Below are 24,538 nucleotides of genomic sequence, written 5' to 3' on the forward strand. Positions count from 1 at the left end.
CAAACCCTTACACCTTAATTTTACAATGATTTACACATTATATGTATATGTTACACTGAAGATAAATATCAAACGTATAACTGTCTCTTAGAAATATTTGCATCAGGTTATGTAAATCAAAAGTAAAATATTTATATGGGTTATTCACAATATTTATAAATGACTTCACAAGAGAATTGGAGAGACAGTACAATATATCAATTGTTATTAGTCCATGATCCAGTGAGGACAATGATTAGGATTCATTATTTAATGTATTTGCTGTATTTTCCAATAAAACATGATAGTCTCTACTAAATAAAACATTCCAGGATCCAAAAGACAGTAAATCATTAAATTGTGGTACAGTGGGCTCTGAAATAAAATAGGCCATTGAAGGTATTGTCAGCTTGTCATGTATATGTTTATCTCTTTTCCTAAACCTGCCACTAATCATCTTAAAAGAGCTTATCCCAGTCACTGATCCATAGTACTGGGTACTGTTGTTTGTTTGTTTGTTTTTTTGACCTGGCATGCCAGTTGTAATCTGAGGGATTAAGTGTCATTCAACAAACCCAACTTGAACATAGAATGGCAAATGAAATTTCAAATCAGAGCCTGTCCATCTCTTCTCGTGAAGTCTGGCTAAGCATCACCAGCTTAAAAGAGAACCTGGTGTATTGTGGGTACAGTATTTTAGCTGCTGTGGCGAGGCTATCTAGAATACCCTCCAGAAACCTGAATAAATCAGGTTCACTTTTAAAAAGGTGCAGCAGGTCTGTAGCTGTTGCTTTAGAAATACAATAAATGCAAACAACTTAAATAATGTTTGTTAAAAATGATCTCTGCATAGAATATCTTCAGTGTGGAAATGTTCTGAGGCGTGAGATTCTCTGCCCTTGTCAGAGAGCTTCCTGACCATTTTAAATTATGTATTCTTTTAAGGAACTCGTGTTCAAATCCAATTACGTACAGTACAGTACCATTTGTTTCTTGGCAAGCTTCTTTTGAGAACTAAAACTGAGTGATCTGATCGAAGCGAAGTCCTAACGCGTTGAGGATCTTTAGAATCAGTCGGATTCACGTTTTCGTGCCAGACTTTGGGGTAATTCAACTTCATAATATTAAATAAAGAAGTTGCAAGCAGTCTCTCTGCGCATTTTATTCTTTGACATGTAACACATCACTCTCGGCTTGTGGCTGAAGGTATTCCAGCTGCAATCTTCCCAGACGAGGGACCGCCAGGCAGCCGGAGGGGCGAGGAGCATGTGGGATCAAAAGTAACCCCTTTTGAACGGAATGACACTTTGCCGGGGTAGGAGTAGTTTTATATGCAAACTACTGCTGTTCGCCATGCCGGAGTTTATCCTGGTCTCTGTAATGAGCAAACACGTACAGTAACTCCACCCTCCGCGCACCTTACCTCAGGATATTTACATGAGCTGGAAAGGACACCGAGTGAGAGGTACAGTACCTGGCACCAGACCCTTGCTCAATGAATGAAGAGATCTGCTTTTTAAATGGTATTTGTCACCCAAGACAAGTTAGGTGGCGTTTTCCGCTAAAACGCATTTGGTTTGTAATGACCCTATTTTAAACTGTTTCGAGCACTTGGGAATAAGAAGCATTGATTGCTGTGTGATCTTCTGGTATGCTCTCTGAACAACACGAACCAGAGCGCCGACAGTATGAACTGCCTGTAACACAACGCGGTTCCTCTTTTGTAGGTCAGTTCGTGAGAGACCCAGTGAACACCTGACGAGTCGAGAACGGTGACAGACCGAACTTATTGCACTTCTGTGTTTTGCTTATGCATTTCGGTATAGGTACGATTAAAGGGATCTTAATTACAATTATCACAGATAAAAGAAGAGAAAATGTATGTGTAAGTGTGGTTTTCCTTGGCATAAAAGACTGGAAACATTCTTTGAGGAAAAAAAAAAGGCTTTCAGTGCATTCAGAAACCGCGCAGTCATTAAATCCTGTTTTTACAGTTGTGCATTAATCACTCCAGTTTTCTTAACAATTATGTCATCAAACGCGTTCACATTCCTAGATTTATTTTAACTGGAGCCCTGAACAATTAGAATATGAGGTCTGAGCATGGCAGCATGACTGACTAGTATTCTCCGAGGGCGTTCTTGTGTTGAAGCAGATTCCTCTCCACATCGTCGTGCTTCTGCTGCCTAGTCCAGACACTCAGAACCACACGCAACATGACATCGCACACACTTCGCCGTCCGCCAGGTCTAACAAAGGGCCAAACATCATCCGCGGGCAAACGCGACACTCCCACACTCCCACGGTCTCCATCCCCACGTTCTCTGCTTCACAGAGTACCGCGATTTAGTCTCCCAGCTGTCAACCTGTGAGCCCTGAATGCCCTCCAAGCATGCAGATAATCTTCATGCAGATTTGTGAGCTACAGTCATTCTTCTTCAAGGATGCTCTTGAGTTGTAGCTGTGCCATCTAAAAACTGATTACATAGGTGGATCAGAACGACATGCAGTCTGGTGACTCTCTGCCTCCCAGTATGTGGCCTGTCCTGCGCAGTGCCAGTTACCTGTTTATTCCGCTGAAAGTTGTTGAAACAGACCATCTAAATTTTGGGGGCAGCGTCTGTCTTAGTCACTTTTAATCATGCCAGTAGAAACCAGACAGTTTTCTTTAACCAGGAGGAATCTACTCTAGATACCTCAACTACATGAATTAAAATCAAGTTCTTCAAGGAATACTAATAATAATACTGAAATGATCATCAAACCTCTCTGCCCAGTTAAAACACATACATTATGTTAATTTCATTTAAAATGTAAATAACATAACGTATGTGCCCAATGAGTTGTTGATACTGTATGCTGTACAACTTAAAACTGTTGTGTTTCCATGGTGTATCAGAAGGTGCACAAACAGAGTACAAACCTTGGGGTACAAATAGTAGTGAATATCATGAGGATCTACTGTCATTAAGTGTTTTTGGAATCACAACCTTTAAAAGTCTGTCACTTCCTCTCTGTTCGTGAGATAAGCAATACGTCAAAATGACTTTATCAGTTCTGAAAGTTTTATTGAAGTTTTGTCAAAAAAATACACACAAAATATTATTGAGAAAATGCTGCAATACATATTGTAGGTGCTGCTTTGCAGCTACAAGATTAGCTGAAGAGCTTGTTTCATTTACTAATGTATTGATCTTAAAGGGTATATTTAGGAAAAGGAAGACTAGAAATTCTGCCTTTTTGTCTTATATGAAATAGCGCAAAGCCCCCAGACAACAATTTTAAATAAACATTTCTGCTAGGTTGCTGACAATAAATACAAAACATTGGACACATTATGATATTGTACATAAAACAGAACCAAAGCAATGATTTTAAAATGCGAAACATCAAACCTGTGCATGTCAATTCGACATTATGTCTAGGTAGCAGTAAGATTCATTATCCAGTTCTTTAGTGCAAGCTCAAAAAAGAAACTGAAAGGAAGCATAACAAACAGTAGCTTTATGTGGGTATGAAATGTTCTGCCAAGGTGAATTAACCTCAATCCAAATATACACACCTGGGCAAGCATTACCATCCTTGGCAACATACACAGCTCAAAGTCTATAATTCCCCTTTGTGGAGTTATTGAAACATTAAGAATCACTGACCTAAGTGTGATCTATTAGAAAGTGTTCAACGTTTTTGAACTTCTTGGTCTTGTTGTACAGTATTGTAAAATAATTCATGGAGAACACCTAATCTCTCTTTTTTTGCAAAAGCAAGGAAATGAATGAAAAAAAAGTAATTTGTATTTTTTATACAAAATACAAAAAATATTAAAGACTGTGATCTGCACACTAACAATATTTATGGAAATATGATTTATAAACCAACCTTTTTACATCAAATTGTTTTTTAATGGGGGTATACTGTACACATTTACCCTGAACAATGTAAAACAAACAAGCATTTAACTAAAAATGCTGTTCAAATTTTAAAATCTGTCAGTTTCATGGCTTTTTGTGTGAGGATGCACATTTATTATTTAATTAAATTAAAGATCTGTGTGCTGATTGATTTATTTTTGGTCGTATCTTTCATGAGAAGAAGAGCTCATGTTTTTATGTGTAAAGCACAAAATAAAGCCATAACCATATTGTCTTATTATACACAGATTATTTGCATGATTATTCACACGACCAGTTCAGTGAGGTGTCTGGCTTACTGAAATCTTTGGAAACAGGCGCCAAACAGCCAAATTAATGTACTCTTGCTTGGGGATTCTTTTGAGTACGTTTTTGTTTGCTTAAACATAAGAAAGCTCAGAGTCAATGGAATTTTACATTTACCACATGATGATCTTAAACAAAAAAAGTAATACTTTATAATAAGGCTCCGTAATACATCCTTCATTAATCCTTTAGTAACTCTTAATAGATAATGCATACATAGGTTATTAAACGTCTATTGACTAGTTATAAATACAGTAGCTATTAACTACTGTATGCAGTTGTCATATCATATGTTCTTTGTAATATATAAATACTGTCTGTGGCTCGAAATTTCATACCAAGATGTGTCCTGAGATCACTGTAACATCTTTGATAGTAATCACTACAACCATTTCACAGGTTACAATTTTCCGCACGCTAACGTTTTCCAGGAAAATGTACAATGCATGTTGAAGCATGTTTGTAAGCTGTCTACTAACAGTAAATTCTCTACATTCACTACATTATGCATTCTCTAAATGGATTCATTAACAGATATTACTGACCCTTATTAGAAAGTATGACTCAAAAACCTTCTGGAAAGAAGAAACGGGATGACTTGTTTGGAAGTGGTCCATTTTCTGGTATAATTTTCAACATCTTATCCACATTTGCCCTTTTGAACTCGGGAAAGCCAAGACAATAGCAATATGTGGAAAGTTCCCCTCTAAACTGGCATCCTAAAGGAGTTTGTCACCTTGATAAAGTATATCAGACTATCAATCCTTTGGATATTCTTTGTGGTAGGTTTTTGCATAACATAGAAGAGTAGAGTGCAATTTTAATTATTTAGAAATAAAAAAACAACTTGACTACCGCACAACGTGAAGACATTTGGTAAAGTGTGAAGGGACACACCTACAGTATAATAACATTATTTAATCAAAATAGATCTGCCTCTGCTTTAATTTATAACTAAGGAGTCTCATTAGGAACAGAGCACCACACACATGTTGAGAAAAAAAATCCTCTGTAAAAAACATCAAAGCTATTGTTTGTTTATATTTATATTTCTGCAAAAGAGGTAACCACTGTCTGAGATATAGTAAACACTTTCTGTGCATTGTTAAATTCAAATTAATTAATTATTTAATTATTATTAATAATAAGAAGGAATATTCCTTTGACATTAGTGAAATGCCCGCATTTGTATATGGGTGATTTTATGAATAAATTCAATTTCTTACCTTGTTTATGATGAAAAGAGTATTTTTTTACTTAATTTAAGAAATATTGAGCTGCATACAGTATGTCATGACCTCATTGTTTCATAGGATTCTGATTTTATCTTCATTTTGAAAAATGTGATGAAAGTTTATAAAACAAATCAAACAAAGACTCATTTCTGAAGTTATACCATCGTGGAGAAAGTATGGAAAATGCACATTAAGAAAATTTCTAAGCATGTAAAAGAAATATAGACAAAATAATACATCAACCCTTCTGCTTTGGTTAATTCAAGAATGCAGGAAAAGTTCCACAATTAAATCACTGTTAACATAACAGTTTTTACATCAGACTGCTGTTAAATCAGCAAGCATCACTCCCAAAATTGTTTATCAAATGTTGCCAGCATTTTGTCTTCATATTAAACCATATTGTGTGCATATTACAAAAAAGTACAGCAACATGTAATTTACACATTATATATATAAATACTAATGGATGCGTTGCAGTGGAAATTGGTAAGCTTTCTGTATTTACACTGTATAAACAGAAGCAAAAATAATAGTGCTTAATATATTATTCACAAATAGTTGCAAAGCCTTTATCTGCGATGTCCTTACAGCCTAAGGCTTATGCAAGGTAAAATATGCAGCGCACATTGTAAACTATAAACACGAGCGCAAGTAAATCTAAAAATATTTGCGTCACTATTGTATGAAAAGTGCATTTAATAAAAACTACAGTTTGCATTTTGATAGCATAGTAAAAAAAAAAGAAGAGAGAACCCTCCTCTGGTGGATCTCAAATCCCCCGTTACATTAAAGTAATACTGTCCTTCGGCTCAGGCCTCGCACGCACACAGGATCACCTCCTGCACGTTCTGCTCGTCTGGCCACTTACTGCAAGTAGGCATAAGGGTTAGACTTCTGCGCTCCGGAGCTCATGACACAGTTGGGCATGATGTGCTGCTGTAAAGGATGCTGGGTCACGTCCTGGTGGCCGCCAGCCCACGGCGGAGAGTCGACTGGCTCTCTTTTGATGGAGTGGATCAGGCTGTGACCTTTGAACTCGTAGTTTACCTTGTACTCCGGCTGGACGTAGCCCTTCGGCTCCGCGGAGCTGTCCCTGTACAGGGGGCTGTCCACGCAGCTGGTGCTCTGGCCTCCACACTGCCCGTCGGGGTGAGAGAGCCTCTGTGGGCTGAACTGGGTATAGTCTTTGTTCAGGACACACTTCAGGGGCCTGCCCCCAGCGCCCATGCCCTGGTAGTGCCCATTGAATGGAGGGCTGAGGCTGGCTTTGCTCTTCTGACAGGGGGAATATTGCTCGTAATAGTCCGCCTCCGTCTTCAGCGGGAGGCCCTCCGCGTAGCCGTACCTCTTGTCCACCTGCTCCCTGCCCGTCCACGCTCTGCTCCGGGGCGCGCCGAACACGTCGCATCCGTTCTCCGAGTCCGAATCCTGCTCGATCTTAATGGCCGTCTCGGGCAGCAGCCGGGAGTCATAGCCGTCCACGCGGAGCGCGTACGGGCCCTCCGTCTTGATGCCGCCTGCGCAGTAGCCGTCCATTCCCGGGCTTTGCAGAGTGCCGTAGAGTTTTGGCAGAGGGGTGTCATTCCTGAGGTGGTGGCAGCCCGGGGGCGTTTTATAACCGCCGGGTTTTCCAAAATGGCTGGACTTTCCCAGTCTGTTCTGAAGGTGGTGGGCGTGGTGGCCGGCTCTCACTGCTCCTGCAGAGACACGTAGAGCCCATGGGTTTTCCAGACTGTGAGCTTTCTGGCCACCAATGGAGGTTTTGCAGAAATTCAGAGGCTCGTCCTGGGGATAGAATTCTTCACTTTTGCACACTTCCATCTTGTGTCTGATCCCGTCTTTGGTGACTGGCGACCAGGAGCTGTGGTGGCCAAGCTGCCCCGCTGCACTGTGGGAGCAGGTCAGCAGGAACCCCTCCACACTCTCAGTCATGGTGCCAGCACTGGGATGCTTCTTCTTGACGTCTTCCTGATCGCTGCAGAAAGAAAAGAAGCAGCAAATGTCAGCGAGAAATGAAAGCTTGCAGGTAACAGAAAGGGTGAGAACTGGAGACACAAGTCTGTGTCTGAATGCAGCTCCTATTTCTGCCTGTAGCTTCTAAGAAAACCTGAGAAAAATTAAAAAAGGATTAAAAAAAATTCTTAGCAGACTTCAGTGGCACATTAAATCAAAGCCCTTATCACCAATAATAACATCCACACTTCGTACCTGATAGTGGGATTGAAAAGGGAAAAGCCAACCATCATATGCTGCTGTTGCAAACTGAAAATGACAAGTATTAAATATTCAAATTAAGATTTAACTTAAACTTTACTTAAGAGAACTAGATTGTGTTTGACTTTCATTTTGATGCTGTATCCAAAGATTCACATTAATGGTTTGTCAATCTGTCAAAATCATTGTCTTCTGTCAAAATCAAAACAGCATAATTTTGTACAACAGACCAAAATTATTTTAAAGACAGTCTAAGGGGAAAATGGGACATGAAGTTATTAAGTATTTGCAGTGCTTGCATTACTATGTCGTAGTGATTTAAAAGAGTTTAGTCTTTATGAAAACACTTTCTGTATTCAGTTGCTTAGAAATTTCCATTTTTGTTAGATTCAACAAAAGAAGCATTGATTTTGACAATTAAAGGTTACAAAAACAAATACAATTTATACATTGGCCTCTGGATGAAAAGTTTTGAATGGATAGGACCGATGAAACAGCCATGCCAGGAAAATTCTGTACGATCCTGCTCTTTGGAAATGGAGAAGATTATATGCTATAGATGGAAAGCTGCAAGCACTGCACCAAGCAAATCTGGGACTCATTTTATGTGGAATTTAAAGTAATTTTTACTGCTGATATTTAGATTTTTAAGAAGAGTTTAAAGCCTAATTAAAAAGGTTCGTTATGTGCCTATGAGAATGTATGGTTAATGGTGTTAAATGTTAAAATTGAAAGTTAAAATTCAAAGAAGTTTCTAAGATCCTGGATCATCATCCACAAGACCACTCAATAACCTCAGCTACAGTATGTGTGTCAGGGCCCAGTTATTATATTAACCCTGCTTATAAAACTTGTAACAATCTTAATTTAAATTGCACAAAACAGATTCTGCATTTTCACCTTTTTGTAATAATTAAGAGTTGTTTACTATTACAAACTGGTCTTGATATTGTGACACTCTTTAAAGTTAAAGTTGCTACTGATATTCCTAATTTCCTAATAAAACCTAATAATTCATTTTACGACCATCACGACAAGTTATCTTCTGAAAAGAGCAAATAGGAAAACCTGAAACTAAAAGATTGCGATCAGTCATCAACAGCCATCTAATACTGACTCTCTGTGAATCGAAACAAATGCATCTGTGAGTTGTACTGAAGTTCATACCAAAACCTTTGCAAATAATGTCAGAAACAGGCAAGAGCTAAGGATGATCACAAGCCTATAAAAACACTGATCCACATACTCCTTATCAATAAATAAAAGTAGGATTTTAAAAAGGTCCTGGGAAACAACGTTTTTTTGCCAGACTGGAGTCAATTAGGGCACAAGTAGGGTGGTGTGGTGGCTCTGTGGGTAAGGATCTGCGCCTGTGGCTGGAAAGTTGCCGGTTCGTATATTGCGGCTGGCAGAGGAATTGGATCCGTTGGGCCCCTGAGCAAGGCCCTTAACCCCAGCTGCTCCAGGGGTGCTGTATAAATGGCTCTGACCCCAGGCTTCTCTCCCTGTCTGTGTGTCTCATGGAGAGCAAGCTGGGGTCTGCAAAAAGACAAATTCCTAATGCAAGAAATTGTTTATGGCCAATAAAGTGATCTTAAAAACAAAATTGCCGCTGTACGTCCGCTGTGTCATATTCCTCTCAAAAGGAAAACAAGGGAGAGAGAGAAATTTAGGGCACTGAGCAGCTCAGCAGATGAGGATGCTGGTTTTTCGTAGTCCAAACATCACGGTCCAGAGGGGCAAGCCTACTGCAGCTGGGCATTTCTGGCCCTTTCTCTCCGAAACGTGCAAAAAGAGGGGGAGACGCCAAAGCCGGAAAGCTGAGCAAACCCTGGAAACTGGAGATACAACACCGGCAGTAAAATTGAGTAAATGTGAAGGTAATCGGAGAACAATCCAAGAGACGCCCCATAAAGAAGATAAGGGAGGACTGGACACATGTGCCAAATCACAGGGAGTGCGATTCTCTTGAGAAGCACGGGAAAGCAATGGCAAGGCGTTCATTCACCTTCACAACAGCGGTTGTCTTCCGTGACGCCTCTGTGAAACCTAAATGGCTTCTCGTGCTCTGATGAATGATTTGTACAAGCGGTACAGAACGTAAAGCCTGCGGGCGATGCAAAAATTCGAAGAAATGTATATACGTTTCAGATGTTTCAGGAATAGCTAAGAAGCATAAAGACACATACTTCACGGCCTGCTGTGTGACAATGACATATTCTGGGCATCCATTCCCGCACACAAGTTGTGCATTAGCCTGCACCCGAACCCAGTGCTCCTCATGTGTAAGAACTCTGAAGACAGGAAGTCCGCTTTCTCCATTATCCACTGCAGCCACACAGGAAAAGCAAGGATTAGGGTGTGTGTGTGTGTGGTTTTGGTCGGCTTGCTTGTTGTTAACATCTTAATTCTTTAACCAGGCCTCACCACATGCAATTGTTTTAACTAAGTTTGAGTAATATACTGTAACGGACAGCAGTGTTTATTGTTTTTGTGCTCGGTTCTGTTTGCCCATGTATCAGCCTGAGGAAGCACTAACACACGTGCATGATGCACTGAAGGTTAAACAAGTGAGAAATGAATTCAGAATTCATTGCACCCACCTGTAGTTAGCAGTTTGCAAAGGAAATTGTTCCAACTGGTTTCTTGGGTTTCTCATGTCAGTCTCATGTGTTTTTTTTTCCTTTGGCCAACCATTTGTTGTGCCTCTATCTGTAACTGCCCTCATATGCTCAAAAAGCATTTGTGTTGTGTGATTCTAACTCAACAGTCCAGGCCCAGACTCACAGCGTACTCAGAAACTGCAGCGTAACCTGTCTGTGTATTAGCATACGAACGGTAGTTTATGAGATGAATTTCCACAAAACTTTGCATAAGCAGAAGAACTTACAAAACACCTACTTCTCTAAAGGATATGGTCTGAATGCCTTTCTGGGGCTTTTGTGAATTTCACAAGCACTTTCAGATACAGCGTTTCAGTGCATCTCTCCAAAAAGACTCTTGGGCACTGGGCTGAATGGGCCAGTAGCCGGTTACTCCCCCTCCCCGCCCTGTTCATGCTCTGGCTGTATACAGAGTGTCTGTGCAATAGTTATGTCATCACCTGAAACAAACAGTGCAGACAGATATAGGTTTAGAGATGTAAAACAAGCTGCAAGGGAACGATGGCGTAGTCATGACCACAGGAGATGGACTAGGGCAGTTCGAGGAAAGCAGAAGAGGCCCTTTCTGAGGCTACTGATGCTGAATTTAGAAAAAATGGACGTCATGCCACAGAGCATATGCACGGCAACTGGCTGAGCTCCTGAGACCCGGTCAGGTGTCCCATATCGAAGTAACCTGGACTTGGGGCACTACAAGTTCAGCTGGTTTATTAATTCTAGCGAAGAAGCCAGTGCAGGGACTCCTCAGCAAGGCCCAGTCTGAAGGTTCAGCCCTGCAGCTTCACCAGGGTGCTGTCCAGATGGACACTGCCTGTGGGCCACATACCACACATGTGCTGTCCCTCTCCACTGAAGCCAAGGCTTCTCTAGGATCACGTGCACAGGCTGCGGGTGATGGGTTGGTGCTCAATAAGAAGCGACGCTGTACAGTTACGAAGGACGTACTTTTGATTTCGTGCATTATGTGTCACATCGGCAAAGACGGCGTGGTTGTAAGCCGTTGTGCTCTGTGCTTCTGCTTCAGGGCTCTCGAAATAGGAATGAATAAATAAGTGATTAAATAAGTGTCCAAGTCCCAAGTGTGTTGCAAAAGTTCACAATTTGGTGCAACGTCTTGCAACATCCGCCAGCTCTCACTTCTCGCTCGGCACAGAATGAACCAGTGGCTCGCCGGCAGTCCCTGGCCTTGCTTCCTAGTCCTCCTTCGTCAACCCATTCATGCGGAACCCAAGGTTGCAAGGAATCAGGATGTCTTCAGTCATACAAACAGACACACGGTCCTGTTACCAAAACACCAGCAGGAACATCCCAGTCCAATCCTGTCTCTGCGCACTGAGCGGCTCGACAGCTGAGTGGGCACCAGATCATCGCTGTCCTTCCTGGTCGAAGGAGCTCTCTACCCTTGCCCCAAACCCCAGATGGCAAGTTGAGAATCGACGCGACACCAGTGCTATGATTTTAGTCACACGGGGCACCGGCCTGAGTGCCCGTGAAGGGCACCACTCGCTCCGCAAGCAGGGTCGCGGAAAAGCAACTGCTGCTCTGCTGAACATGACCCAGATACGTCAAGCGCCGTCTGGATAAAGTGAGACATGTGATTCACTGGGACATGAGAAAAACAGCCACGTCAACTTCAGCCCCCTTGCTCGTGCTACAGCACAAATGTGTCTATTTGATCTTATTTTTACTGTGTTCGGTATGAAAGTCCAAACACAGTAAAATAAAAAAAACCTCAAATGTCTGGTTTCACCGTGGCGGGTAGTGTACGTCCATAACCTTTGTCTTTTATGCCTCAAACTTTGACATACTGTAAAAGCTACAAGTAATACTCTTTACGATGAAGAAACAGCCAGATTCCTTTCCCTGTGAAAATGAAAGCAACACAAATTATTTTTAACAAATATATGTATTCTGCCCAGTGTTGCACCACACCAATTGAATCTGATCTGAGGGACCTGACTTGTTGGGCTGAGTAACTGAGAAAGAATGAATATTTAAAGACAGTCCATTTGTCCCAGTATACAGTATTGTATTATTAAAACTTTTATGAGGAGAATTTTAAAATATAATTATTCATATGTGCTGGGGTCCAAATGCCTGAAACTTCTTAATCACAATCCTATCTTACAATGTATGTCTGGTATGACCCAGCAATGGGACATTGTTGGGATCCTCAAATAGTTTTTTCCACTTTTAAAACAGCTTTAACTTTTATTAAGCTTAGTTTAGGTGAGAGGAAACCCAGGTTAGCGATCTTAAATTCACATCGATCAGGCTCCTTAAAAACATGATGACAACTACTCCAGGCACACCATGAGTATGAAGTGCTCTAGCAGCTCTTCCTATCTGGCAATCAAGCAGGATTGTTTCATCATCAGATGATTCTCCTCTTGAACATTATGTTCTCTCCAAAAGTTAAAAGGCTACTGTTTGTACCACAAAAGGCAAAGCGTCCAGGATGAGCCCTGCTTTTGCACAGCAGCGCATGCAGACAAATCTCATCTACTCCTTGTGATTTCGGATTTTTACGGCTTTTACTCAGCTCACGCCTCCCCGAGACCCACCGGCAGCAGTGGGGCACGCTGTCAGCCGTGCGTGCGCGGCAAACAGAGTCATTCAACTTACACCTCCAGCGGAGTGATGACTCCCGGCTTGTGCTTGTTCCTCATGATCATGCTCTTCATCTTCATCTCGGTGATGGAGGGCAGCAGCAGAGGCACGGCCACGCAGAACAGAGCGAGCTGCGGAGGCAGACTGGCGCCCGACGCCGTCTTCTTCTTCTGCCCATAAAGAAACTTCAGTCTGCCCTGGAACTGCATTGTCTGAGGACGACAGCAGAAGCAGACGGGGGGGTTTAGACAAAGCACTGCTCGGTAGGCAGATTGGTACTGTTCTCAGGAGCATTTCTCTCATTACATCCTTTGGTTATTCGATACAATTCTTTTTCCAGAACAAGTTTAGAATGAGCGTAGTACATTTGAATCCCATGTTTGTAATCACATTAAAAAAGAAAACCAAAACTTTCATGTCCTAATTTCTCAATGTAGTCCTGAGGGATTTTAATAGTAGCTTTAAACTGTGTCTAATAGATGTGCTAACATGCACCTATAAATAGTGAATTGTTTTCATTTAGTATAAATGTGACTGTTTTCATGCACACAGTGACACATGCAGAGAAGGCATGTTAAAGATCACGCAGAATACTATTGTAAAAGTTAACAAGAATCACCTTGCAAAACTGATCATACAGTATCTATTTTATTTTTCACGAACAGGCTCTTAGTACAACAACTACATAGACTTACACGGTTTTACATAGACTAGGAAAGTGTTATTTTTAATTTAGTTTTAATTATGTAACTGCTTAATTCCTTGTATAGCGCCATTAAATTAGTTATAAGCTACACTAAATATACTATAAATTGTAGTACATTTCTATCACAGGAAGTGCACTTTTATAAATCATTCATTTTAGGCTGATAATGATTTGAGTCAATAATCAATAACATAATTGATAAAACTGAAGAATCAATCACATGAGCAAAAGAGTTAAGAGCTAATAAACTGCAGTAGAGTTTTTACTTAAGTCAGAACATTTGTACATTTACAAATACCTTTATATCTTAGGTACATTATGGTCTTTATAAAAGTCAGAAATACAGAAATCTGAAATGACAAACTCATTTTAAATACTACAGGTCAGTCCTATGGGCACTATGGGTAAATGTAGCGACTACACACAAGTCCGGTCTCTCCATCTCCTGCTCCCAGCCCCACAGTTAATACTGAGTTATCCTAAATTACTCATGCTCTCCATCACCACCTTTTTTGTTCTCCATATACTCCTCAGAAACACAAATGTAATGAGTCAGAGAATTAAAAGCAAGCAGCTGTAGGAAAAACATTTTCTCACGTACTGTAGGAAGTTTTAATAAATGCAGTTTTCAATATCTTTCACTAGAGGTCATTACATGGCTTGACTGTGTATAAAAAAATATATTTTATATGTATTTTTATAATATGTCATTACTTTTGAGCAATGATATTATAGCATTTAAAATTTAAAAAAAAAAACTTGCAGTAAAGTCTAACCAAGTAGAATTTTAACCCCAACAATACAGAATACGAATTATACTTAAGAAATTTTACAGACATATAAAGAAAACCCTGGACTTCCAAGAGGTCTTTGGCTCACCCAGCTTTGACTAACCTGAGCTGTGTGCTTCCAATATTATATCCTAATCACTTCTCTTGGAGAGAAAGGGTAAAGGTGGTAACTCATTAAACATTCACAATTATTCAAGCAACAAACCAACGTGAAGTATTTTTTTAATAAAACGTACTGGGTAAAAATGACTTTTAATTAAGGGAAGAATTTCACTGATATTAACCAAACAACCCCTTTAAAATGTTTTTTTTTACATTATTCTGAACTGCAGCAGGATGCAGAATAATGTATTCAGCAGAAACTGTCATATAGAACTATTATAAAAAGACACATACTGTACATGTTCTAAGTTATGTATTATTAGGTAAAATTTTGTTTCCCGGAGACATATACTACAATTATACTTAATCCATTAAACTCTTCATATGAAGATAGTCAATTATTTTTAATTTGCTATTATTCATTTCTTAATTTGTAAAAGACAGTATTAGATATACACAAGGGGAAGGTGCACAATGTTTCAACATGGAATAAAATCCTCTTTTTTGCAGCTGCTTGTGTCTTTTGCATTTTGTGTATTTCAAAGAGGCAAAGACAGAAGATCCCTAGGGGTTAGAGTAAAATAGGGATGATCTTATTCTGTTAACTGTACTATTTAAAAAAAACAAACAATATTCACCCTGCTGCCCATATCAAGCTGCTCTCTTTACCAGTAAAAAGGACATGAGTGTGATTGCGATCTGACTGCCAGATCCAGCGTTTTTAAATAAACACTTTGTTACCCACACCTCTTTTACGCGTGTTTCACGGGAATAAAGACGGGGGCAGCCTCAGGTTATTGGAAACACGCATACAGAACGACAGCCTGCACTTTGAACTCAGGAGAGGTGCGCCCGGCCCGACCCGACCCAGTCTGACCCAGCCCGGCCCGGCCGGCGGGGGAGGCAGGGTCTGTGCCGAACCTGCCCTGTCCGCTCACCAGGAAGCCCGAGGTGCTGTCCAGCAGGCAGCGGACTCTGGAGATAAAGCACCGGTTGAGAAAGCAGGAGAACTCTGGAGGCACGCCGTCCGACTCCTGGGAGCTGAACAGGCTGCCGAACATAAACTCCTCGCCTAAAAGAAGAAGAACATCAGCTTTATTTCCAAGTTACAGCAGCGGCAGGTGGCGAAAGCAGCCTTTGGTTTTTAAAGTGAGGCCCAGCAACCCTAGTAATGTTGTGGCGATACGGGCAAAAAGTCGACGCTTAATACAGAAACGTGGCAAACATTTCTACATTCTTTGCAATGTTGTAACGTCGCCACAGTCTCAATCTAGGGGTGCTGCAGTACTGCTGAAATGTTTAATTGTCAGCCTGGGATACTGTATCTTTCTGCATAGAAACGGATTTTTAAAATAAAATCTGTCACTGTGTGTGTAATGAGCTTTCGGGCGGCATCTGTTTTCAAGAATACGCACAGCTTTAGAGCTAATATTCAATTGATAATGCTGAGGGGCACAAAGTACGCTGTAGCTAAGACAGGATCAATGGTTCTTTTTTCGCCTGTCATGACTGGTTTCTGCATATTTTCATATTTGCACTTGTAAATTTGATCTGATCATGATTCCCGTAGGATTTTTTTTTTTATTGAGTCTTTCCACTTAAAAAGATCCACACAGACGAGGCCAAATAACACCAGGCACCCTGAAACATTAGCAAAACTAGATTAAAGTGAATAAATCAGAGAGCTGCTCAGGACATCAAGTATCTTTGTCCTTCCCCCTGCAATTAAGTCTTCTTTCATCGTAGTTTGAGATCATCATTAGGAAATCCTTCTCTGGCTGTTGCCTCTGAAGTGGCCTCTCTGTTTCTGTGCCTCGTAATTATATACACACCGGTTCCCGCTGTTAACTGAGGGTCCTGCCCGGACACTTGCTGAGGGGGATTCATGGCCCAGTGGAGCTGTCGTCTGAACTCCTGTCGGTCGTCCACATGGATATAATCAAAGACATTCTGGTGCATCACATCCGTCTGGGAATGAGCCACGAGGAGAGGACAGAAGATGAGACATCGGGGCCAGAGCTCCAGTGCCCTTCATTAATAATGTCTGCTGTGTTTGCAAACAATGCGCAATGCCCATTTTAACCCCCCAGTGCACTTGAATCAATCCCCTCACTGCCAGCCATGCGGAAACGATTCGTCGGGACATTAACATCGGACTAGCAGTAGGCATTGCATTGTTTGCATTGTAAGCCCTTTCCAAATCCAATGAAAAAAGTAACTGGTCCTGTCAAAAATACTGGTTGTCATTAACTGTAAAGCATGGATGCATCTATACATATGAAGAGAGTAGACCCAAAATTGTGTAAAACACGGAAAAGCTAATAGGGTTTTAATTAACACGAGCATGTTACCAACAAAGTGCATATGATCAACGAAGACAAAAGCATTAGAACTGAAAATCGGTGTACTTTACTCGTAAAGACTTCAGTTGTATGGTTTATTTTATTTTCGAATATTTTAACTGGGTGTTGAACATGAGGTCATTTTTATGTATATCTGACACAAATAAACTAAACTCGCAACGTTACTTATTCTTCAAGTCTTTCTGACGTATAGCTACAGCGGTTCAGGAAGTTTCCCTCCTTGTTTATATACTGTAGGAGCCTTTAATGTCAGATGTTATACGGTCTATACAATTAAAAGCTCACTTTTCCTGGAAAGGAGAGAAAGGCCACTTTGGTCTGACTTGTGTCACTCGTTGCGTGACACTGAGTACCAAGGACCACGTCCGCGGTCTGATGCAAATTCCTGCAACTCATCCCGGATTCACAATTCCTCTTTCTTTCCAGCGCTAGCTTTGCTTTCTGTCATGAATGACAGATTCCTTCTGAAATATTTAACCTCCTCATAATTTCCAGATCGGAGGCACGCAAGGGTTTGAATATTTGCCTTGCAAAACAATCCTAGAACCTAAACACATGGCAGAGCCACCAATAGTTGAAACCACCCCAAACTCCCAACAGCAGGCGGATCAAGTGACTATTGTGTGAGATTCTCTTGTAAAAAAGAATAAGCAATATTTTTCCTGGCTGGAGAATCCTGTTCTTCAAAGGATAATTACAAACTAACACATCACATCAAAAGAAAGTGCTTTTTCTGCAGAATTTCTGTACTTTATTGTGGCGTGGCTCTAAAGCATCATTTTGGTCATGTGTGTCCCATTTACATATTTCATTTATTTTATTTGGGTGTCACAAATGTTTGTGAAAGTCTGTGGTTTTGTAAAACAACAGCAAAGACAGCTTCCAGATATGTTGCTGCTGTTTAATTCAATTATCAACATCTTTCAATATAAATATTCACTATATTTTCTGTAAATAAATTGAACATATTTATACATACTCTATATTTTATATATTAAGTAAATATAGAAGTAACCTGGGGTACTAACACAACCAAAAACCCAGTTTGTAGGCTGTGATCTTATTTTTTGTCAGTATACTACATATCCTTATTGGTTAATTTTTTTAACGAGCATAACATTCAAAATACAGCATTAATTGTATGTATTTACAAATTAATTAGATGTAAGCAGTCTGTCACAGGACTTAATGCAGGGATTGTTTTGCAGCACTGAAGATCTCTCAAAACCAAGAGTATGAAGAATGTGGTAGTATGAGGGTTTTTATAAATCTTTATTCATGTGCACTGAATTCTATGGAAGATTTCATAAAGACAGCCTTTAGTCTAGCACACTAAAATAGTCCAAAAAACAAACTGGAACTGCTAGATGTGATAGGATCAGAAACTAAAACAGAAAGAACACAAAATAGAAACTTAACACCAATCTCTCTTGGACATCTTACAGACTTCATACAATTTCAACATCTAGGAAGATTAGGAAGGAAAAATACACACAGCGTTTTAAAACACAGGAGGTACTGCACATAGCGATGTGGGTGACAAAAATCAGACAAAAAGGGACCTGTGTGTTTGGCAATCTCCAGTTTGTGTTTGTTGTTAATTAAACACAATAATGAAAGACTGTAATAATGTTGTATAATGAATAATCCTGGGTCTTCAAGCACATACATACGCACACATACTGTATAACAACCCTTCTGTCTCCCCAAGCAAATTGCTGACTTTCGTAAAGTATGAGAAACTGTGACCAGTGTCAATATAGGCACAAATCACCACTCCCACATGGTCAAATCACACAGAAACAGCTGCCCATGCATCCAAGTACACTGGTGATACATAAACAGTGGAAGAAATGACAAACTGAAGTAAGCTGTCTTCTAGGTATCTTGGCTCTACTGTTTGTGTGAAACACAAAAGGGCACTTTCTTCATAATGTAACGAAACAACATAAAAAAAGGCATCCAAACTACGTTCAGATGTCTTAATGTGGTTTGTGATCTGTAAAAAGCTGGTCAGTTTAGGAAACGATTTAGTTCATGAGGATGTGGGATTATCTCAGCACAAATGGACAGACACCCCAGTTAATAAAATCAATAATTAAAAGGCATACAGAAGACTTCAGTCTGCTCCATCCTTGCCACAACAATGTACACTCACTGAATGTACTGTAGCACTGTACGGAACTCATGACCTTAGAAAAACACCTCAAATCCTTAAAAACACTCCTTAAAAAGTTGACCTGCCATTTGCCTCTGTGCTCAGCAGAGTTCAGGGAGCTTTTACTGAAAACAGCATAGTCTGACAGGCAGGAAGCCATGGAGCAGGATCAGGAGCTGTGCTTTCAATTTCCAGCAGCTGCGAGGTGATCCTTCTCCACTGGAAAAGTGTTCCACTGTGTGCTGTGCAGCGTCACAGGATTACGGTAAACTTCACATCTGTCTGAGCACGTGTTCCAACACAAGATCACGCCACTCACTGGAACCTACACACAACGAAAGGACCTGGTCCACTTCGATCTCTAAAAACACAACCATTTAGAACAGTGGTTCCCAGTCCTGACCTGGAGACCAGGAACAATCTCACTTGAACTATTAAATCTCACTGCAGTCTGTTCCTGCTACAGTATATTTAAAGCTTTGTTGCTGGTAAACTGAGATTATTTTTTTCAGCTCCACCCCTCCAATCTGAAATGGTAAATTACATTAATGGTTTATTTCTCTCTACCTCTTTCAGATCCACGCTGACAATTCTACTGGAATTCTATTCCCAGAGAGGCAATCCTGTCATTTTAAATATTGTTTCTATAACATTATATGTAGTTGAAGTTAGACTACATATAGTTAGAAAGGAAATCTATAGTTCCTTGGTTTGGCTTTGACCCACTTTTTTATGGGTGGGTGCTGCATGAGCAATTTTCCAGTCAATGGATCTTGAGTGGTTGCCGTAAGAGTTTTGATAATGGCCTATGAGTAACATTTCTTCTTTCCTTCAGGAAAATACCATCAGGCCCTGGAGATTGGTTAATGTTAAGTGCTACCTGTCAGACATCAGCCTCCTCTATCCTGGTATTATTAAAAGTAGAACTTTCTTCAGAATGAGCCATGTCAGTAAATTTTCCCTTGGTGAGCTCCTGCATCTCGCAAAGGTGAAGGACTGAAAATATGAACCCATCAGCACTGCCTCTAGATGAGGACAGAAAGTGCAGAAACAGGCTCCAGCTTTCTTGGACACTGGAAACCCTTCTGTGGCAAAGGTCATGTGTACAGATCCGATTAGAATTACATCTGAACAAGATGAGCACCTGCTGGCTAGGAGCAAGCATCCACGTACACAGATTCATTACGTACAAGCAGGTTTGGCTTAGATGGGGACAAACTTGCTTGTCACATTTCTTAAGTTTCAAATCATGGTTCTGTGTGTTCTGTATAAACAAGTTTGCATTTATTAACACTAAATTGTTTCTCATCAAAGGTATTTTTTACTTAAAAAATCATTCTTGGGTTGCATCTATGCCTGTAGAATTGTGATTGATTTCCATATGAGTTTCTGTGTGATTATTATTAATTCATTTGTTGGATGCTTTCTATGCACATTAATGCAGCAGGGCATATTACCAAATCAATCTGAGTGAATTGTCTTGCTCAAGGGTACTGCACCAGTAACTCACCCAGGACTTGAACTCATAGAATTGGCATTAAACACACAGATCCTTAACGACTGCTCCACACTGGATTTTGGTTTTAAAGAGTTTCACCTTGTTGAACCTAATGCAAAAACAGAGCTCATAAAAAATACATACCTGATGGAAGCCTAAGTAGTCAACAATGGTGGATGAGGCATAAAATATCATTCCATCTGTGCTCACCACAAGGGCAAAACCACTCAAGGACTAGAAAACAGGGACAGAAAAAAAAAGATTGAGAAACACGTAGAAAACATTTTAAGTGCTAATATTCAAGAACTGCTTTTTTGTAAACATAATTGACTTGCCCTGAAAGGATGGCCTATTTTACCCTGAAAAACTTTCTATAAATGTTGGATTCAGAGACACCAGCTGCTGAGTTTTTTAACGTTTTCTCTGAATTTATTCATGGAGCTATTCATGAACACTACCTACTGTACCTAGATTTCTAAAAACACAATCAAAAGATTTTGTTGAGGATCATCCGGTAGTTTTGCAAAGCCTCGGAAGGTTTAGAGAAGGTTTTGGAAATTTCCACCGGGCTAAACACTGCAGCACAGCACACCAGACCACTTCAACACGGTTCAAGTCCGAGAGCTCTCTGGTGGTCAAAGTCATGAACCTCTGCAGCTCCAGTCTCGGCTACAGAGGACCCCACAGACGCCCCAGTTTCTCCTGTGGAGTCCGTCCGTCACCAAGACCTTCAAGACTAACAGGGTGGTTTCTGCCCCACCAGGAGGACGATGGGAGACTGGTTTCAAACGAACGTGAGAGCAGAAAAGTAGTTCCTTCAGAAACCTTTGGCTTCACCAGGATAAAATGTCTTAAATGTAAAAGAAAAGAGGGACAACATTTCAGCCGTGGAGCCTCCTTCTTCACACACCTGGAGAGGATGACACAGCCGAACCGTTATGTACTGTATATGGGATGAGCTGAAGAAAGCAGATCTCAAGCGGGCTTCTGCTGGAGAGTTGCTACATGCGCAGCAGGAATGGTGGACAGTTAACGGCGTGCCTCTTCGAGGCTACTGAGGCCAAGCAGCTCACAAACTGCTAAGTCCCAGGGAAAAATCAATGTGAACATCAGGCATTTAGAAATATATGTAACTATTTTTGACACGTGGTTCATCAAGGGTACGAATAAATCTGGAGGCTGCTGTACACAATGTTGAAAGGACTGACCTGGTTACCATATGACTCTACACCACTGCGCACACTTTTATTCAATTAAATCCGCACTCTGTCTTTGCAACGGAATTACATTTTTTGAGGTCAGGAAATGAGAGATTAAGTTTTACACACTGTAATTTATTCATTTTTCCATCGTTTGTACAGCTTCCAAGTCCTGGCGATCGCGTGACTCGCAGCGCAGCCCCTGCCAGGACCTGTCACCTTCGCTCCCAGGCGAGCCGTCCCAGGCCACGGCCGCGTCTCCTCCTCCGCCCCGACCCGGCTCTGGTCGCTGACTTCATGTTGTGGGTTTTCTGCTTTCGCAGAACTGCCACGGAGGGACGTTTCCAAGCTGTTTGTGGCTTGGGGCATGAAGTGCGTGGTCAGAGTTTCACACATCTGCCACCTCAGATGGAACAATCGGAACGTCCGCATTGTTTTTCGGGAAGCAGGAAAAACGTTTTCAATATCCCCATTTAATTTGTTGCTCTTACTGTACGCCAGGTTTATGCGAGTTAAAATAACATATGGATATATGGCGGTGTTTTTTTTTAATTAATTTATTTTAAAAAAACATTTCCAGTAAAGAAAATTGACAGACCTCTGATTTCCAGGGCATTGTAAAGTGTAACATACGGTACATAAACAACAGCATGGTTACTGCCATGCAGCCTGAGCTTGTCACAACTCGGGACCAGCAGGTGGCGATCTTCTCTTTAGGCCACAATTTCCACAACAATGTCCCAGTGATAATGATAATGTTTCTTTATTAGCCCTATACAATTTCTTGCATTAGGAATTCGTCTTTTCGCATACCCCAGCTTTTTCTCCATGGAGACACAGACACAGAGACAGGGAGAGAAGCTTGGGGTCAGAGTGCAGGGTCTGCCATTGTACGGCGCCCCTGGAGCAGTTGGGGTGAAGGGCCTTGCTCAGGGGCCCAATGGAGTAGGATTCCTCTGCCGGCCGCAGGATTTGAACCGGCAACCTTCCAGACACAGGCGCAGATCCTGAGCCACAGAGCCACCTCTCCACCCCAGAGGGGACACTGTGGTGTGGGAGGTGCCTGTTTTGTAACACGGGGGTCCAGACTACTTGGTCAGTAAAGATCCCATGGCTAAATTACAGACTGGGTTTACTCAGTCTGGCCATCCTGACGTTTCGCCTGAATTCAGCTGAAGGAGCGGATTCTTCCTCCTCCATCTGACCTGCTGCACAGGGGGGCTGCCAGTACAGAAAGTCTGCTGTGTGCGTCGCCCACGCAGATCCTGAAGCTGAGTGCAGGATGAAGTGGGTCCCCTGCTGTAAGATATACGGGAAGAGGACCTAATAAACGTCTACCTGTAGAGGAGTGACTTTTTGTATTCTGATGCACTGGCCACCCCAGCCATCATCGGAAAACTGCTTACTCCTGGTTGGGACAGCCCGGAGTCTGTCCCAACGGCACAAGGCTCAAGACAGGCCCACACGTGGATGGGATGCCAGTGCTCTGGGGTACACACACCGTCATGTCGGCTAGACAGCATGTCTTTGACACAAGAATACTGCGGCACCCGAAGACAGAAACGTGTGTGGCTCTCTTTGTTTTTTTCAGCGTGGAAATGATGCCCGCTTGCGCCTTTACAGATCACACGCCGACGCAGCTCCCTGCTCTAATCTACATTCAATCTACTGTGTGTTCCTGCCGTGGGGCTTTTTTTTTAGACATGAAAGTCAATCATCATAAAAACAATCCCTACCAAATCCCGGAGAAGATCGTTATTACGGGTTCTCCACCCCTTTAAAATGGATGCCAGCAAGCTCACGCAGACAATATCCTTTGGGCTGTGTAAGTAAAAAGGAAGCACATGACTGAGCATCATGACCACAGCCTACTTAAACAATCCATAATCTATTAGCATGTGTCGATGTCTTCTGAGCTGTCTGTGTACGTAGGGCAACACATGAAACAACCGCATGTGCAAGCAGGCGAAAGGTGCACTCTGCTCCGGGCCGCAGCTAAATCTGACAAAGAGTCTGTTTGACAGCTTTAAACTGCGTAGCCATTAAGCAGCTGGGGGCTTTGACCCACTAACTGCTCCTGCTTCCTTCCAGTGTGACAAATCAAACGGCACAGGAGTCGCATTTCAAAACTCGAAATGCTGCGTGACAAACCTTAAACGCGCTTCCGAGTTGTTCTCCTTTTACTGTATATTTCGGCAATAGACAGGATCAGAAGGATCATCTTTTTTCCCCCCCCGCTGAAAATCCACGTTACATATAACATTGTATATAGTATATAACATTGGTGTTTATACAGTAGGCATGAACATGTCAAGACATTCACTCAAAGACAAGCAGAGAGATGGTTCTGTCAATTCCACTCATATTAAGACATTTTTGCTGGTCAAGATATGGCTGTACCGTGCCGAAGAGCCCTAAGAAGGTGGAAACAACTATGTCCATGGCCTTGGATAAATATACAAAAAGCATTGTTCAAGGTCTCTGGAGAGGGCTCTGTTTAGTAACACATGGGAGCTGTTCTTATATCTGATATACTTACAGTATATCCTATAACAGGCGAGCGGAGAGCCAAGCTGTATGAGCTTTTTCACTATCATTCTATACATATTTTGAACCTCAGAACAGATACATCAGCTGTTTCCTATTATATTCAACTTCCTAACCTCATTTGAAGATAGTTCCTGATGTTTGCTGTTTTTCTTTGTAATTTTAATATGCTTTGTGGTATTCCGGTATTTTAAAGACTGCTTATGCATTTCCCTTTCAAACTAGGGTAGGTGCTATTCAGGGTTTGCTCATA

At 41.3% G+C, this 24,538-nt stretch overlaps 1 protein-coding gene across 2 annotated transcripts in view; it reads right to left on the bottom strand.

The window, feature by feature from the left end:
- Positions 1-3,026: 3,026 nt before the first annotated feature.
- Positions 3,027-24,538, bottom strand: part of LOC148657637 (aryl hydrocarbon receptor repressor-like) — a 91,641-nt gene continuing 70,129 nt past the window's right edge. For both annotated transcript variants that reach the window (XM_088644144.1, XM_088644145.1), the window contains 5 exons: positions 20,684-20,773; positions 16,353-16,488; positions 15,459-15,592; positions 12,937-13,133; positions 3,027-7,409 (listed from right to left, as the gene is read on the bottom strand). In XM_088644144.1, the coding sequence (XP_088500270.1) occupies positions 6,299-7,409; positions 12,937-13,133; positions 15,459-15,592; positions 16,353-16,488; positions 20,684-20,773 (1,668 nt within the window). In that variant the 3' untranslated portion in view covers positions 3,027-6,298. The remainder of the gene's footprint in view (positions 7,410-12,936; positions 13,134-15,458; positions 15,593-16,352; positions 16,489-20,683; positions 20,774-24,538) is intronic.

The sequence above is a fragment of the Lepisosteus platostomus genome, chromosome 8, assembly GCF_059453375.1.
Source record: "Lepisosteus platostomus isolate fLepPlt1 chromosome 8, fLepPlt1.hap1, whole genome shotgun sequence".
NCBI lineage: Eukaryota > Metazoa > Chordata > Actinopteri > Semionotiformes > Lepisosteidae > Lepisosteus > Lepisosteus platostomus.